Source organism: Aedes albopictus, chromosome 2 (assembly GCF_035046485.1).
Source record: "Aedes albopictus strain Foshan chromosome 2, AalbF5, whole genome shotgun sequence".
Lineage (NCBI taxonomy): Eukaryota > Metazoa > Arthropoda > Insecta > Diptera > Culicidae > Aedes > Aedes albopictus.
The window spans coordinates 126,337,833-126,354,103 of NC_085137.1; the positions used below are offsets into that span (position 1 = coordinate 126,337,833).

At 37.9% G+C, this 16,271-nt stretch overlaps 1 protein-coding gene across 7 annotated transcripts in view; it reads right to left on the bottom strand.

The window, feature by feature from the left end:
• The window catches only part of LOC109420024 (mucin-2-like), a 196,616-nt gene that overhangs the window by 127,852 nt on the left and 52,493 nt on the right, over positions 1-16,271 (bottom strand). For all 7 annotated transcript variants that reach the window (XM_062850366.1, XM_062850363.1, XM_062850362.1 and 4 more), the window contains exon 3: positions 7,800-7,873. In XM_062850366.1, the coding sequence (XP_062706350.1) occupies positions 7,800-7,873 (74 nt within the window). The remainder of the gene's footprint in view (positions 1-7,799; positions 7,874-16,271) is intronic.

The window sequence follows — 16,271 nt, forward strand, 5'->3', positions numbered from 1 at the left end:
GAATATCTAATTCATAACAACAGAATCACATAGCCCGTTTTTATATCATAATTTATTATTATTAACTTATCAAAGTATTACTTTATAACACGTAACAAAACGTAACAAACGGCAATCTTTTTATGTTTTAGTTGAGTTAGGGTATCTGGATGCTTCGTTGGCATAGTCCCCTCGTTCGGCCTATCTCAATGTAAACCAAAAACTCAAACAAACACGCATAACTGGATATCGGAAAAGCTATGCGCCAAACAACTGTAACATTTCGTTTCAATTTTAGCACTTTGGAGCATTAAAATTGAATAAAAATGTCACTTTGTTTAGCTTTTGTAGACGCCATGATTCTTCAGCTTAGTGGGTAGTCTATAAACATGATCATAACTGGCATGATTCTGGAACATTTCGAATTGACTTTTCAATAACTGAACATTTGATGCGACGGTCAAAGACGCTATTTTGAACTTGTGTATTTGTTTTCAACGAATAATAACTATTTTACAAATTGAATGTGGGCCGAATATTGAGGACATTTTTTTCACTATGTACCCAAATCTTGGCCCATCAGTAAAGTGACGACAAAAACAGCGATAAAAAGACGTCAATAACATTTCTTGCGTAAGAACCAGAAAGAACGAACAGGAAGAAAGATTTTGTGTGCGGTGACTGTAAAAATATAACACAATAATAGGTTTGCGTTGTTTTCGTTACTAAATTAAGAAAGAACTTTAGTTAAAGTGATTTATTTATAGTTTTTTGAAAATTTGGCTAAGAAAATATAATTTAAAAGCAAGATTATTGAACAAGCAGAGATAATGCTTTAGCAGAAATATTGAAAAAATAAGATAATTAGTGTTTCTAGTGCATGGAAAGCAATAGGCCAACGTTGTATCCACTAATAGGCCAATTTTTGTACCATAGACCAACGTTGCATACCATCGCATCGAACCATTTCAGCTTAATTGAGTAAATTCTTAAATATTTACGTAAGTTTACTTCCGATTGGTGAAAGGTGCATTGCCTAGAGTGTGTAATAGGATCAACATAATATTTCTATTGCTATTAATTCATGAGTTATGGTCAAAATTGTCAAGGCGGCTTGCAAATTAGGCCAAGGAATGGTACATATACCCTATTAAGATTTATTCACTAAATAACATTTCAATAATATACTTTGTAGTATGCCAAGTTTTGTTATTTTTCTACTATTGAGTAGAAATGTACAAATATGTAATGAACTATAACACAATAATAACAAGTTTTCAAATTCATTGCAAAATTTGTTGTTATTAAGTTGTTATTGAATCTAACAAAACATGTTATTGAATTGGTCTTCCAAGAACATTTTTTCGTTATGATTTTTGTTATTTTGCCACTTATGACAGACAAGTTTATAACAAAATTAGATATGTTAATAACATAAAAATGACTGATTCTATTATACAGTGATTATGCCAACATAACATATTTCATTATGCTGTTGATATTCTCTTCTGCTCGGGACCTCTTCAAATTCATCCAGGAATTTCTCCAGTCAAGAATTGATCCAGGAATACCTCCAGATAAAGCGAACATATCAGGTATCAGAAGGCCGGCTCGAAAGGCACGTTATCCTCCATTTGGGACATTTCTGCCATCGCCATACATTCAAGCCTATTTCATCATTTACCTGAGGGAGAATGGGACAAGGGATGGGAATTAGGAAAGGGAAAGGTGATGAAATAGGAAGGGGTGCCCTAGAAGAGGAAATGAACGCATAAGCGCAACGAGAGCTCATAGCCCATATCACAACGGGTTTTATCAATGCCCTGAAAAGGACAAAAAGGAACTCTGCAGGGATTCTTCCAAAAATTCTTTTAGAGATTTCTCTAGGAAATCGTCCAGAGATCCCTCCATAACTTTCCCTGACATTCTTTCAGAAATTCTTCTTAAGTTTTTTCCAGGAGTTCCTCTTCAGATTCTTTCAGGAATTTCTCCAGGGGTTCTTCCAGGAATAACCCGATAATTCCTTGAGGAATTATGTCAGGATCCAGCAATTCCTCCAGGTAAAGCAAACATAGTAAATTTCTCTAGAAATTTCTCCTTGTAATCATACAAGGAATTGTTCAGGAATTTCCACAAAAATTCCTACCGGAATTCATACAGCGATTCTTACAATAACTCTTTCAGGGAACACTCCAAAAAATTTTCCAGAGATTGTTTCAGGAATTCCTTCAGGAAGTCCTCCAGAAGTTTTTACAGTAATTCCCACAGGAACTCGTCCACGCAATCCTCCAGATACTCTTCTAGGCATTCCTCTAAGAGTTCCTCCAGGAATTTCTCTAGGGACCCTTCCAGAGATTACTCCAGAAATTCATCCAGGCATTCCTCAAAGAATTTATTCAGGCATTTCTCCAGGATTTCATGCAGGAATTCGTTCAAAATTTTTTTTCAAGAATTTCTTCAGGATTTTTCCGAGAAATTCCTTCACGATGTGATGCGGGAATTCCTTCAGGACTTCCTCCAGAAATTCATACATGAATTTCACTAAGAATTCCTCCAGGTAATCCTCTAAGAATTTATCCAGGGATTCCTTCAAAAATTCCTCCAGGGATTTTTCTCTGAATTTATCCAGGAATTTCTTCTACCGGAATTCATACAGCGATTCTTACAATAACTCTTTCAGGGAACACTCCAAAAAATTTTCCAGAGATTGTTTCAGGAATTCCTTCAGGAAGTCCTCCAGAAGTTTTTACAGTAATTCCCACAGGAACTCGTCCACGCAATCCTCCAGATACTCTTCTAAGCATTCCTCTAAGAGTTCCTCCAGGAATTTCTCTAGGGACCCTTCCAGAGATTACTCCAGAAATTCATCCAGGCATTCCTCAAAGAATTTATTCAGGCATTTCTCCAGGATTTCATGCAGGAATTCGTTCAAAATTTTTTTTTCAAGAATTTCTTCAGGATTTTTCTGAGAAATTCCTCCACGATGTGATGCGGGAATTCCTTCAGGACTTCCTCCAGAAATTCATACATGAATTTCACTAAGAATTCCTCCAGGTAATCCTCTAAGAATTTATCCAGGGATTCCTTCAAAAATTCCTCCAGGGATTTTTCTCTGAATTTATCCAGGAATTTCTTCAGGGAAATAATTTTTTTGAGGTACTCCGTCAGCTATTTCTCCAGAGATTCCTCTAGGAATTTATCCAGAAAATTCTCCTCCAGAGGTTTCTTCATAAATTCCTCCAGGCATTTCTCTAGGAATTACGCCATGCATTACTTCCTGAATTCCTTCAGGCATTCCCTAGAAATTCTTCCAGCCATTTTCCTGGAACTTCTCCAAAGAATGCTTTAGGAATTGCTTAAAGAATTCCACAAGAAATTTTCCCAGAATTTTCTTATAGGAATTTTTTTACGAATTCCTTAAGGAATTTCCATAGAAATGCCTCCAGGAATTTCCCTTGAAATTCTTCCAGGATTTTTTCCAGGAATTCATCCAAGAATTTATCCAGAGATTCCTCCGAGAATTTCTTCAGAGATTCCTGCAGGAATTCCTTCAGGGATTTCTCCACGAATTTCTCCAGCGATTCCTAGCAGGGATTCTCACAAGAATTCATCCAAGGATATCTCCAGGAATTCCCGCATAAATTCCTCCAAGGATTCCTCCAGGAATTTCTCAAGGGAGTTCTTCAGAATTTTTTTCCAGGGATTCCTCTCAGAATTCCTCCATGAATTCATCAATGACTTGCTCTAGGAAATCCTTGGAAATTCCTTCTTCATAAATTCCTAAAAGAATTTCACTAAGAGATTTTTTCAAGAATTCCTTCAGGGATTACGCCAGGAAATTGTGCGGAGGTATCTCCAGCAAACCTCCAGGATTTTCTCCAGAGATTCCTCTAGGTATTTCATCAAGGGTTTCTCTAGGAACTCAAACAGGGATTTCCCCAAGATATTCCTACAAGATTCCTTCAGATTCGAATGAGTGTAATCAGTTTCGTACTTTTTATTTCGACTATCACTTGTAATCTTCCTCAGTGTCAGTTATCCACCGAGGAAGATTACAAGTGGTTGTCGAAATACGCATATCTGTCGAAGGATAAGCAAATCAGGGCGGAATTAAAAGTCACGAAACTGATAACGCTCATTCGAAGAAGGTATTCTGCTTAGAGGGTTCGAAAAGTCGATACAAAGATTCCTCCAGATGTTTCTCTAGCAGTTCTTCCAGGAATACCCCAAGAGATAATTTCACAAATTTGTCCAGGGGTTCCTCCAACATTTTCTCTAAGGGTTCTTTCATGGATTCCTCCAGGAACTCATCTAAGGATTCCTTCGGGAACTCTACCAGGGATTGCTGCATGAATTCATCTAGAAATATCTCCAGGGATTCTTCTAGGAATTCCTTCAGGTACACTTTCAACAATTTCTCTATGGATTTCCTCAAGAATTCTTCCGGGAATTCTTCCAGGGATTTCTCCAGGCATTCCTGCAGGGACTCCTCGAGGGATTAATCCAGGATTTTTTCCAGGGATTGCTCCAGGAATTGCTCCAGTAATTGCCACAGTATTTTTTAGTTATTCCTTCAGAAATTCCTCTCGGGATCTCTTCAAATATATATATTAAGGAGTTCCGTGAGAAATTTCAAAAATCCTTCCAGCATCTTTTCCAGGGATGCTTTAAGATTTTCTCCAGGTCTACCTATTTTTTTTTTTTGAAATACTTCAAGGACTACTCAAATAATTGCTCCAGATTTGTATCGGAGTTCTTTAAGATAATTTAAAAGGAATGCATGCATGAGCCAGGAAATTCTTCAAGAAATTCTGTCACAATACATTTTTTTATTCAAGAAACCCTTCAAGTAGGTTCCATTGATTTTTTTAGGAAACTCCTTCAGAAATACCTCTTGGAGTTTTTCCTCTACGATGTTTTGAGAGTGTTTCTTTAGAAAGTGTTTCGGAGATTCTTCCAAAAATTTGTCAAGGGACTCCTTCAGAAATTCCCCCGAGAAAGCCACAAGTGTTTCCTCCAATGATTGTTCTGGAACTTATCCTAGGATTCCTTCCGGAATTTTGCCACGGGAATCCTTCCGAATTTTATGTAAGGATTTCTCTAGCTTATTTCTCTCGTCATAACATTCTCCAACAGTTTCTTCAAGAGTTTACATCAGGAATTCTTGCAATAATTCCTCCAGGAATTCTTCCAAGCAACACACATGTTTTTTTGAGTCACGGCAGCGCGGGTTTTGGTTGTGCAAAACAACAAAGATTCCGAGCAGTTTTAGTTTTTTGGGATGGTTTTTCGCCAAAGACAAAGGCCCATACATTTTTTTGTTTAAGCAAAATACCATGCAGGAAGGGGGATGGAAGGTTCGTTTCGGAATATCCAGAAAAAAAAATACCACGTGGTTTATGAACAGCTTCTATAGAGCAACGAACATCATAGAAACATCCTTTAAAAAGGAAGTTGTGTTAATTCGTTTCACCTTACCTCCCCCAAATGAAAAAAATATCATATATTTGCTACTGTGTGCCAAGAATTCTGAGCTGAAAGATTAATCAACAAAGTTTCAAAAATTCTCACATTCTGCTAGGAATCAGATGATATGGCACATATCTGGACCGACCGGAAATCGAATCCGCAACCATCGACATGGTTTTATTGAATACACGCGTAGTTGTTCCTGTGTGTTTCATGTAATACTAAACTTGATGCCTGAAAAACACTCTACAATCCTCATCATTTTTACTCAGCTATCCAGTGTAATGATCCTTCACATTGCACAGTGGCTGATTTCGTCATTTTAGCGCGCTTAATTAATAACTTTTTTGCTATGAAGTTTAGCGTCATGGTGTCTTCGGGAAAGTTTTTCACTATAATAAGGAGCTTCTTTTGAGCTTCTGTGAAAAATGATCAATCCCCCTAAAAGTGAGATAGAAAATTTATTTTTTGAATTTTTCAAGATACGAGTTTGGTGTCTTCACAAAAGTTGTAGAAAATGTTGTTTGGAGCAACTTTGCCGAAGACACCAAGTTTGTAACTCCGTTACTTTTCAAGATACGTTACGTTTTCTTTCATCGACCCCTTGAAAAAGGTTTTTGTGCAATAACTTTCTAAAAATTGATTCTACAATTTTCCCATGTTCTACAAAGTTATAGATAATGGTAAAACACACAACTTTGCGGAATATGACATCCCGCTAATTCCAAAATTAAAATAGTTATAACGGTTTTTAAAGTTTTTTGGGCCATATCTCAAGCATATATAACTTAGCTATAGGCAAATATATGCAAATTTCCTTTTACGCATGTGAAAGTACATGTAATTGCCTCTCTTAGAAAGAAAAAATCATCAAACTGTAAGAAACTGTAAGATGGTTTTTGTATAGAAACTTACATCCATTTATGTTACTCTTATATGGGATTTATATATATTTTCAACATATTTATTTGACATTTCATGTCAGCTTGCATTTTTATTGTTATTGTAAGTGTGTGTTAATATAAAGAAAGGTTTGTGGTGCATTTTGGATTATTCGTGAAGTACGTTACATAAATACTTACCATCTAATTTTTTTGTCTTACTAACTCAAGTGCTACACGTAGTCCACGAAAAAAATGAATGAAGTGCCATTTCTTAAAAAAATCCAAACAAGCGCGTGACATATTCTGTCAACGCTCTCACTAGTACATATATATGTCTACATTGGTTATAGTAAATTATAAATCTTATTACACTTCAAAGAAAGCTGCTGTTAAATCGTGATCCGACGAAAGAAGTTTCAATTTATGCGTTTTTTTTTTTCGTGGACTACGTGGAGCATTGTGAGTTAGTAAGAAAATAGAAGTAGTTGGTGAGTTTTTATGTAACGTACTTCAAGAATGATCCAGAATACACAGCAAACCTTTCATTATATTAACACACACTTACAATAACAATAAAAATGCAAGCTGACATGAACTGTCAAATAAATATGTTGAAAATATGTATGAATCCCATATAAGAGTAACATAAATGGATGTAAGTTTCTATACAAAAACCATCTTACAGTTTCTTACAGTTTGATGATTTTGGCTTTCTAAGAGAGGCAATTACATGTACTTTCACATGCGTAAAAGGAAATTTGCATATATTTGCCTATAGTTAAGTTATATATGCTTGAAATATGGCCCAAAAAACTATAAAAACCGTTATAACTATTTTAATTTTGGAATTAGCGGGATGTCGTGTTCCGCAAAGTTGTGTGTTTTACCATTATCTATAACTTTGTAGAACATGGGAAAATTGTAGAATCAATTTTTAGAAAGTTATTGCGCGAAAACCTTTTTCAAGGTGTCGATGAAAGAAAACGTAACGTATCTTGAAAAGTAACGGAGTTACAAACTTGGTGTCTTCGGCAAAGTTGCTCCAAACAACATTTTCTAGAACTTTTGTGAAGACATCAACCTCGTATCTTGAAAAATTCAAAAAGTAAATTTTCTATCTCACTTTTAGGGGGATTGATCATTTTTTATAGAAGCTCAAAAGAAGCTCCTTATTATAGTGAAAAACTTTCCCGAAGACACCATGACGCGAAACTTCATAGTAAAAAAGTTATTAATTAAGCGCGCTAAAATGACGAAATCAGCCACTGTGCATTGTTGAGAAATACACTTAGTATTGCTTCCTAAGATTTGGCTCGTGGTGACATCCGTTAGCTATTAGTTCTTGATAATATTTTGTTGTCTGTTCGGCAAATCTCGTTAAAATTAAACAAGAGTCAGCATTTCAACTAAAGTGTGTAGCTCAAAAGAAATGAATTAAAAGAAAACAAATAAAATTGTTATACTTACTGATAAATCTAATGCTCTAGGTTCAGCATTGTCACACTGACTGATTTCGACACAAACTAGCACTAGCCATATTCCTGTAAAAGATAGACAGAAAAAGAAATCATTAGTAAGGGTTAATCTGAGACTGACTGTCACATTATCGTCTTCAGTAGGCAAAGCGCGCTTTCATTGAAGAAAAAAAAACAGAAACTAGGTCTTACGCAGGGAAAATTGACCTTGTCATCAAGCGCGGTGTGTTGTGTTGCTCCGCTGGTTAGCAATGATGAGTAGTAAATTTCACACGACCATCCCGTCTTCCCCCTCGCTTAGCCACCGCATCGCAATAGCAACAACGTTTCCAACTGCGCCGCTCTACTGGGGTCCTACTGTCGAAAGCAAATCGAAACCATCCCATAGAGAAGCGGTGAAAATTTAGACTCTAAAAAGAAAAAAAAAAATCATCCACGAGTCGAGTCGCAGAGGTCCAAGTACCTATGGCCAAGCGCGCACAAAGTATGCCATCATTTTGCCTATTAGGGGCGATCAAGAGCAGAGACCCCCTTCCTAAATCGTGGGAATCTTCCACCGTGGGGGGCCCTTGAATGCCGAAAGCGATGGCAAAGGAAATTTCACCCATTTCCTTTCCGGCGCATCATCACCACCACCGATTATTATCTGGCTATAATCATCTAATTAATTGATTGTTTGGAGGCGCTGCGCGAGTCATCGATCTGTTACCGTTTTGGGGTTCCAACAGGGGTTCTCTAATGTTTTCGATTTGTGACGATTTGTTGGCCGCTGAGAGTTTGCTTTTTTACTAGAAGATAATTGAAATCATAGAATTTTGATCAACGTTTCTAGTGTTTATGGGGGGAATTTGCAACAAACTCGACGAACATAGTCCAGGCAAAATCAAATAATCGTGGTAAAATTGTAGGAGAGTTCCAATCATGTATTTTAAGGAAGTTTTTGTGAATCTCATGCAATACGTATGAATAAAAAGTAACGAACTTTACTACTTGTACTATTTTCTTAGAAATAAAGTCCAAAGAGTTTACAATATAGTTGGTATGAATATAATTATTTATGCAACGAGGTTCAAAATGATGATTTTTACAGCACGAGTCGTACATTACAATATGACGAGTGCTGTAAAAATCTTGCTAGTTTTACAACGAGTTTCATACAAAATTTTTTGCAATAACGAAGGATAACATTCACTACAATATGATTGATTCAATTCTTCATTGCACCAACGAACCTAACCTTAAAACGACTGACAAGTCTCAGGTCATTTTGACAGATATAACATGAACATGAAAAGGACGACAATAAGATCGATAAAGTAGAATATATGATCTGTCTTTTTCGTACCTATGTGTGGTCTGTCAAAATGACCTGAGAAGTGTCAATCATTTTCATGGCTAGCTTTGTTGGTGTAATGAAAAATGGGGATGATCGAGAAATTTTGATCAAGCAAGCCGTGCTATAACCGTCACAATTTTGCCAGTTCTTTCCGTGGAAACTATGGTTGGTTGTTGATCAAACAATTGTATTATGATTCATAACGAAAGGGCAAGTCTAGACAGTAGTGTTACGATGGACGGGGATACTATCGAGGTGGTTGAGGACTTCGTATACCTCGGACCCTTATTAACGGCAGAAAACAACGTTAGCCTCGAAATACGAAGGCGCATCACCAGTAGAAGTTGGGCATACTATGACATCTACAAGAATCTGTGAAAAAGATTCCCCCTCGCAATAAATGTACCATGTACAAAACGCTGATAAGACCGGTAGTTCTCTACGGGCACGAGACCGACATTTTCCCATGATTCCAGTTTTTCTTTTAACAATTCTTTCAGGGTTCATCCCAAGATTTCTACAGGAGTTTCTCCCAGGATATTTAGCAGGTGTTGTCGTGGGATTTCTCCTGGAGTTTCTCTCGAGATTTCTGTTGAGGTATTTTCCGTATTTTTTCCGGTGGTACTCCTGCGATTTTCTTAAGAGTTTCATCGGGATTTCTCCCAGTGATTTTCGAATGATTTCGAATGAATGTCTTGTGACGTTTGCAAAATAGTGTTAAGAATTTACCATGAATTGTATTTTGCAACTCCTGGAAGATTCTTCGATTGTTGCATGGAGTGTGCTGCGTTTGTAATTTGTTGAGAACATTTTGTTAGTTTGTGTTGTACCCAATACTGTGATTTGTACGTCTGTCCCTGATCTTTAATAAGCATTTGTAGTGCTCAGACCATTTCGGGCAACGATCAAGTACAAGTTCAACCATCCCATAGCAGCGACATCAAAATTGTTGTACTGTTGCCCGAATCAGTGTGCCTCCTAAGGATTAGAAACTCCAAGACCAAACAAACACAAGCTATGAACGCAACTATCCCTGTGAACTAAAGGCAATCTGCCAGGAAAAATACGATTACAGGATTGACTGATGGACCAAGAATACCCAAGTAAGGCGCCGTCCACAAATTAAGTAACGCTATAGGGGGAGGGGGGGAGTATGGCCGAGCGTTACGGTCCATACAAAAATTTTCGGGGTTTCATACAAAAAAGCGTTACGGAGGGGGGAGGGGGTTGGTCTAAAAATGCCGATTTTAGCGTTACGTAATAAATGGACGCTGCCTAACCAGTAAGCATTTAAAATAGCACTCCTTTAGCGTTACAGTTGCCTTTGCGACAAGGCGTTTAATGCTAATTAGCCGTATGTACGCCTACAGTGCTACTTCACAGCACATTTTGGCAAAATAACGGGCTGACTAAGTGCTACCCCAGCCAACTACATATCGTAAATTGTATGGAAAAAATCGTATATTTTCATATATTGAATCAGAATTATATAATAATATGTATATTTGTTGACAATGATTGCGTAAAATCGCATTTCATGCCAAAATAAATTTTAATTGCGATCTTGTTTCATATAGTCGTCTCCAATCATAAGAGGTGCGAGATACTATCGGTAGGATCGCATAGAATCGGATAGAATCGTGAAAAAACATACATTCTTAGTGTCAAGCTGCAAGTTTGCTAGCATCGTATATATGATTTCTTTGAATCGTGGAAATCGTCGCTTCACGTCGTATATGAATCTGCTAAATCGAGCTTGCTATCTAAAGGTACGATGAAAATCGGTGAAATCGTATACAACTATAACAATGTTGTATATTGATCGTTTGCGTCACACTTGCGTCGTATACGAAGTGAATGGAATCGTATAAATCGTATATTCATTTTTACAGTCGCATATGCTTGTTACTGCACTTTTAATAGTCGAATCTTAATCTCGGAAATCGTAAATGGTTTTGTTTACATAATTGTATGATGGAGAAAAAGAAAAAATGGTATTCATCACAAATTTGTATTTTTGTTGTTGTTGACACATTCCAACCATGGAAGCAATAATTTCAACCAAATATATAGGTTTTCATACTAGCAGATGACTTACAATAAGTGATGCATAGATTCCAACAACGATGTGAATTCCCGGCCTCTTGCACGGCACAACTTTTGGTGCCACTCAATGCACAACAACAACGCTCCCACCACAAGTCTCGCACCGTATCATGCTAATTTTTTTTCGTTTCATGCCATTCACTTTGAACTCTCTATTTTCAACTTGGCAATATAGCCAATAGAGAGAACGCGCAGTTCTCAATCAAAGAACCTAAGTTCGATTCCCACTGAACACCAACTGTTTTTTTTTTTTATTTGAAAATCTTGAGTCGTATATTGGTACTCTCAATCGTAATAAGATCATGCATAATCTTATATTTAGACGGATAAATCGGCAAAATCGTAGAAATTTTTCGAGAAATCGTAAATTATGTTGGATGAAATCGCAGTAATCGTATATATGTTTCGATATGGCCTCCACTTTAGTATGTATATGCCTGTTTTGTGCATTGAATACGATTTCTTTGGTGCTATATATGTGTGACTATTTCAGTTGCAATTTCGATATAGCAACCAAATTGCTGGCTGGGACCCCTTCAGGAGCCTCGTGACAAAATGTCAAAGAAGCGTAACGCCTCGTCGAGCAAAACAAAACAAAATTGGAATTACTGCTTCTCGTTCTCTCAGCCCGCTTCTACGCTTCCTCATCCTTCCACACTCCAAGCTGGTGCTAGGTGGTATTTTTTGCTTGTTTTAGTAGTGATTTGGGTTCGAACTTAGGATCCGAAGATACTAAGATATATTTTGCTTCTCAATCTGCTGCTACTGCTCCACGATGCTACAGCTGTGCCGGATGGCGTGCGTTGATTTGATCCCAAATATAAAGAATGCTTGGAAAACAGCTTCAGTTGAAACACCCAAAACTTGCTTTCAAAAAGATATTCCGTTTTGTGTAGAACATTTTCATTGCTTTTTCAATCTGTAGCATATGATTTTCTCTTTCTCTTTCGAATAATCTTATGATCCGCCCTAGGATCCGCTGAACCATGCACCTATTCAGCACACATTTTGCGACGAAATCATAATTAGTCATTTTTTGATTGGCAAGTTTCCATTCAATTCTTGGATTGGTGAGGGGAAAAAGAAGAAGCAAATCAGGTGCATAAATTAGTAAACAGAAGCATAGGTCCTGTAAGAGAGAGATAACATGTGCTGTGAATTGCATAACATATCTCCCATCCTCTTTGCTCTTAGCATTTAAAGAGCAGTTGAGAAGCATTCTGATTGCTCCCGAACGAAAACACCTCAACGCCTAAAGCTTTTGAGCAGCACAGCATATGCTGTTTCAAAGTAGTTATTCATTCGAACTGCTCATGTAGAGCAGCAAGCATCTCAAATGCATAATACGGACTGCTGCACGGCTTATTTAAATGCTTAGTGGTTACCTGGATAACCATGAAACTCGTCATCCTGGGATTGGACTTCGTTGTCTGTTTAGATAATTGGGCACAATTTATGTTATGTGTTGCATGTTTGTGTTTTTGTGCATTTGGGATGTTCCATATAATTTTTCGTATTCAAGTGGCCAAACGTGAGGCCTGATACGGAAATTAAAAATGGGCATTTGTAGGTTTATGCGGACAGTTGTTCGTATTGTGTCTCCGTATGTGGGACATGATGCACTTGTAGTGTTTCGCAAAACTTTATTCGTTATAGTCTACAGGAATAATTCTAGGAATTTCTACTAAAAGTCCTTACAAAATTTTCACAAGTTTTCCATGGGCTTTCTGCAGGAATTTTTCTCGGAATTTCTCCTAGAGGTTTTTTCGATCGCTCTCAGCAGAGCATTGAATCAAGTTAGATTTCATTCAGTGCGTACTTCATCGTAATTGTGGTGTTGGAGTGGAGTATAACATTCTCATGCAGTGGTTACCGGTTCGAATCCGGTCGGTGTCATATCTTGTTTAAATCTGCAATCCAATTCAGTGATTTGGATAGCCAACAAATATATTTGCAATATATTGATTGATTTGTCTTTTTTTTGCAATAGAATTGATTGATTTGTCTTTATTATAAAGAGGCTCAGCCCTTGGCTGGTTCGTCTCTCAACAGTTCTTAAGCTGACTTAAAAAAAATGCCTGAATAAGTTACTTAAGAGACTAGCAATGAGCTAAAACTCCATTCGAAACTTTATTTGAACTTCGTAGAACTTGAAAGTGCATTTTGTCATGGGAAGCGGAACTTTTAGTTACTTGGGAGGGGTTCAAGATTAGTTTCATAGGGCTTAAAGACCTTTCAGAAACGTTTCAACAGATTGAAAGGGGGTTTCATCGGTACTTAGGGACCTCCAGAGCCGTACCTGAAACCCCACAAAACGTTTAAATATCCCTTAGACCCCCATGAATATCCTAAATTTTCCTGCGATCTCCTGAACTCCCCTGAAATCTCATGACATGCTCGTGAATTCACCAAAAACTCCCATGAACCCTTTGACAGTGGGCTTCAGACGTCCTGAAACGCTTCTGAAGCACCTCTGAAATACAACAAAACCACCAGAAACTCCATTAAATTAACTGGAGATTCCTTTAACGTTTTTGAGACCCCCTGAAATTCCCCTCAGTTCGCTTGAGAGCCTCAGAAACGTTCCAGTCTCCTGAAGTGCTTCTGACATCCCCTAAAACCCCTCTGAAACTCTCCTGAATCCTTCCGAGAAACTTCTGAATCTTTTTGAGACCCCATAACACGCTCCTGAAACTCCTCAAAACCCCCATAAGGCGCCTCCGAGAAACTCTAAGACTTCTGGAAACAAACAAACTGTCGCGAAAACCAGGTGCAGCAAGATGCAGTCGTCATCCGGAAAACGATTATCTTGACGATTGTCTCTATCAATGCGCTGCATTACAATCAATGACAGTGGTTAACAGGACTGCGTATTTTCTGCCACTGACTGGCACAAAGAACTAGTTTTCCTGGAAGGTCAACTACGGTTTTGCAAGTTGTGCCAACATCGAAGCCGCTAACAGCAGTACCATGACCCGAGCAGAAGGGAATACCTTACAAATATCATGTAAAGAACAACCTGTGCTCTAATAGCAAAAATTGTCATTATTATATTATTCTCAAGGATGGAAGAAAATCACTTCTAGTGACAAATGATGCAGGATACGAACAATCCAAGATTGCCTTTGCTCTTGCAGTAGCATGATGCCGACACCCTCGCCCCGTGCTTGTATCATGGGATCATAGGCAATCAAAGTATATGATGCACGCATTATCATGGGATCACACGTTATCAGATCATGTTACAAGTCGCGATAAATATTATTCATCACGATTTAAACCTGGATGTAAACCTCTTATGGACCAGTAAACAGAATTCATGATGATAAACAATACATTCATTGGCATATCTTGATATTAGAGCAACAGGAATCCACAAAAAGTGAATGATTTTCGGTATTTATCATTTCGACTTCATGATAACGATCGCATCATGGCCGCACATGCCTCGCGATTCAATTTTCGCGGAGCGTGGTTTGTTATAATGCTTGACGACAACGTTTTATCGTTGTTGCTATGATCGCGCGATGTGCTTCAACCGCGACACATTCGGGATCTTATCATGATCACTAGATTTCCATCCTTGATTATTCTACAAAATGTTATGAGAACATCACAATATCAATTGGAGGTATTTAAACAGAGTTTGGTATTGATGTTCTATTTGTTGATTAAGCAGTGAAATAACTGAATAACATGTTTTGCTATTACATCATGGAGCTACCGAACAAACACACAATTTAATAACAAAACATGTTATTGCTTTGTTATTCAATACCTTCTGGATGACAAATATAGCACTCGAAATTTTACTGCATTCATTATTGAAATAACATCACATGTTATTTTCTAGGTGTAATGCATACACAATTATGGTATTTGTTTTGTTATTTTGCCTCTTATGTCCACCTAACGAAGGGCATATCGAGGTATGATATGATATGATTTTCAGTTGATATTCTTTTCGGATCGGGGATGTAGACGAGTACCGTGAACGACGATTGATCGCCGAATATTGCATTAGGCGGGAATGTTTGAGGTGTTGATGCTTGCGACGGGTTTGCTTGTGACTTAAACTGTCATTTTTGAGCCAGCCACTGGCCAAACCAAAGTGTATGATATTAATGGTGTGCGTGCAGGCGACATTCCACGGGAGATAAGATCTCCTTTTTTTATAAAAACTGTCATGTTTATTGCGTAAAATATCGTTCAATACAATTTATGTTTTCTAAGTCTAATTGTATAGTAAATTCAAGAGCGCTTAGATCTACTACATTATTGCACTTAGTAATGAATGTGACGTATAGTATAAACAGTTTTAAAATCGTGTTTCTACAGTTCCTGCTCATTCCATTTAAGGTGGGTCGTTGCCCTTGGTGTTCAGGACATGATCTCAAACTCCATCCGTGAGGTGAGATGCTGGATCTAAGATACTTGGTATGCTTGGAACATTTGCCACCGAGAGACTAGCAACGCTGACTAGCCCTTGGCAATCATCGAGTCTGTCCTCTGTTCAGAATACATCGGAATATTCGGGTGAACCTGCATGTAATTCTCGCACAGGTGGCTCAGCAAGAGTGCCGATGGCAGCTCGAGGTGAGAGATGCTCATTTTCTTGTTTTTCCTCTGCAGTCTGGAGGCTTTCAAAGAGACCACTCGTGATTTGGTAGTGAGGATCCTCCCAGTTGCATTTTAGCAGCCAGATCCGCTGAATGAGCACTGAGCATTTTCGCTTGGATCACAGCTGGTGCTACATGATGAATCTTGAGCGTTGCGCTTGACTGCTTGAGGAGTCCAAGTCCAGGACTGACCGCTCCTCTCTTGGAATGCTTGGGCGAAGTGAAAAATAAATTTTCTCTTAGACCACCTGAGCAACCATTGACTATGTAGATCCACTGTCTTCTCCACTTGCAGTGCTGTACGTGACCGTGAGTAGCTCAAATGTCTTCATCAGTTCCTCCGGCGTGTCTCTAAAGGATACGCTGTAGATGTTGTTCTTGCTCTGGAACTCGGATCCATTTT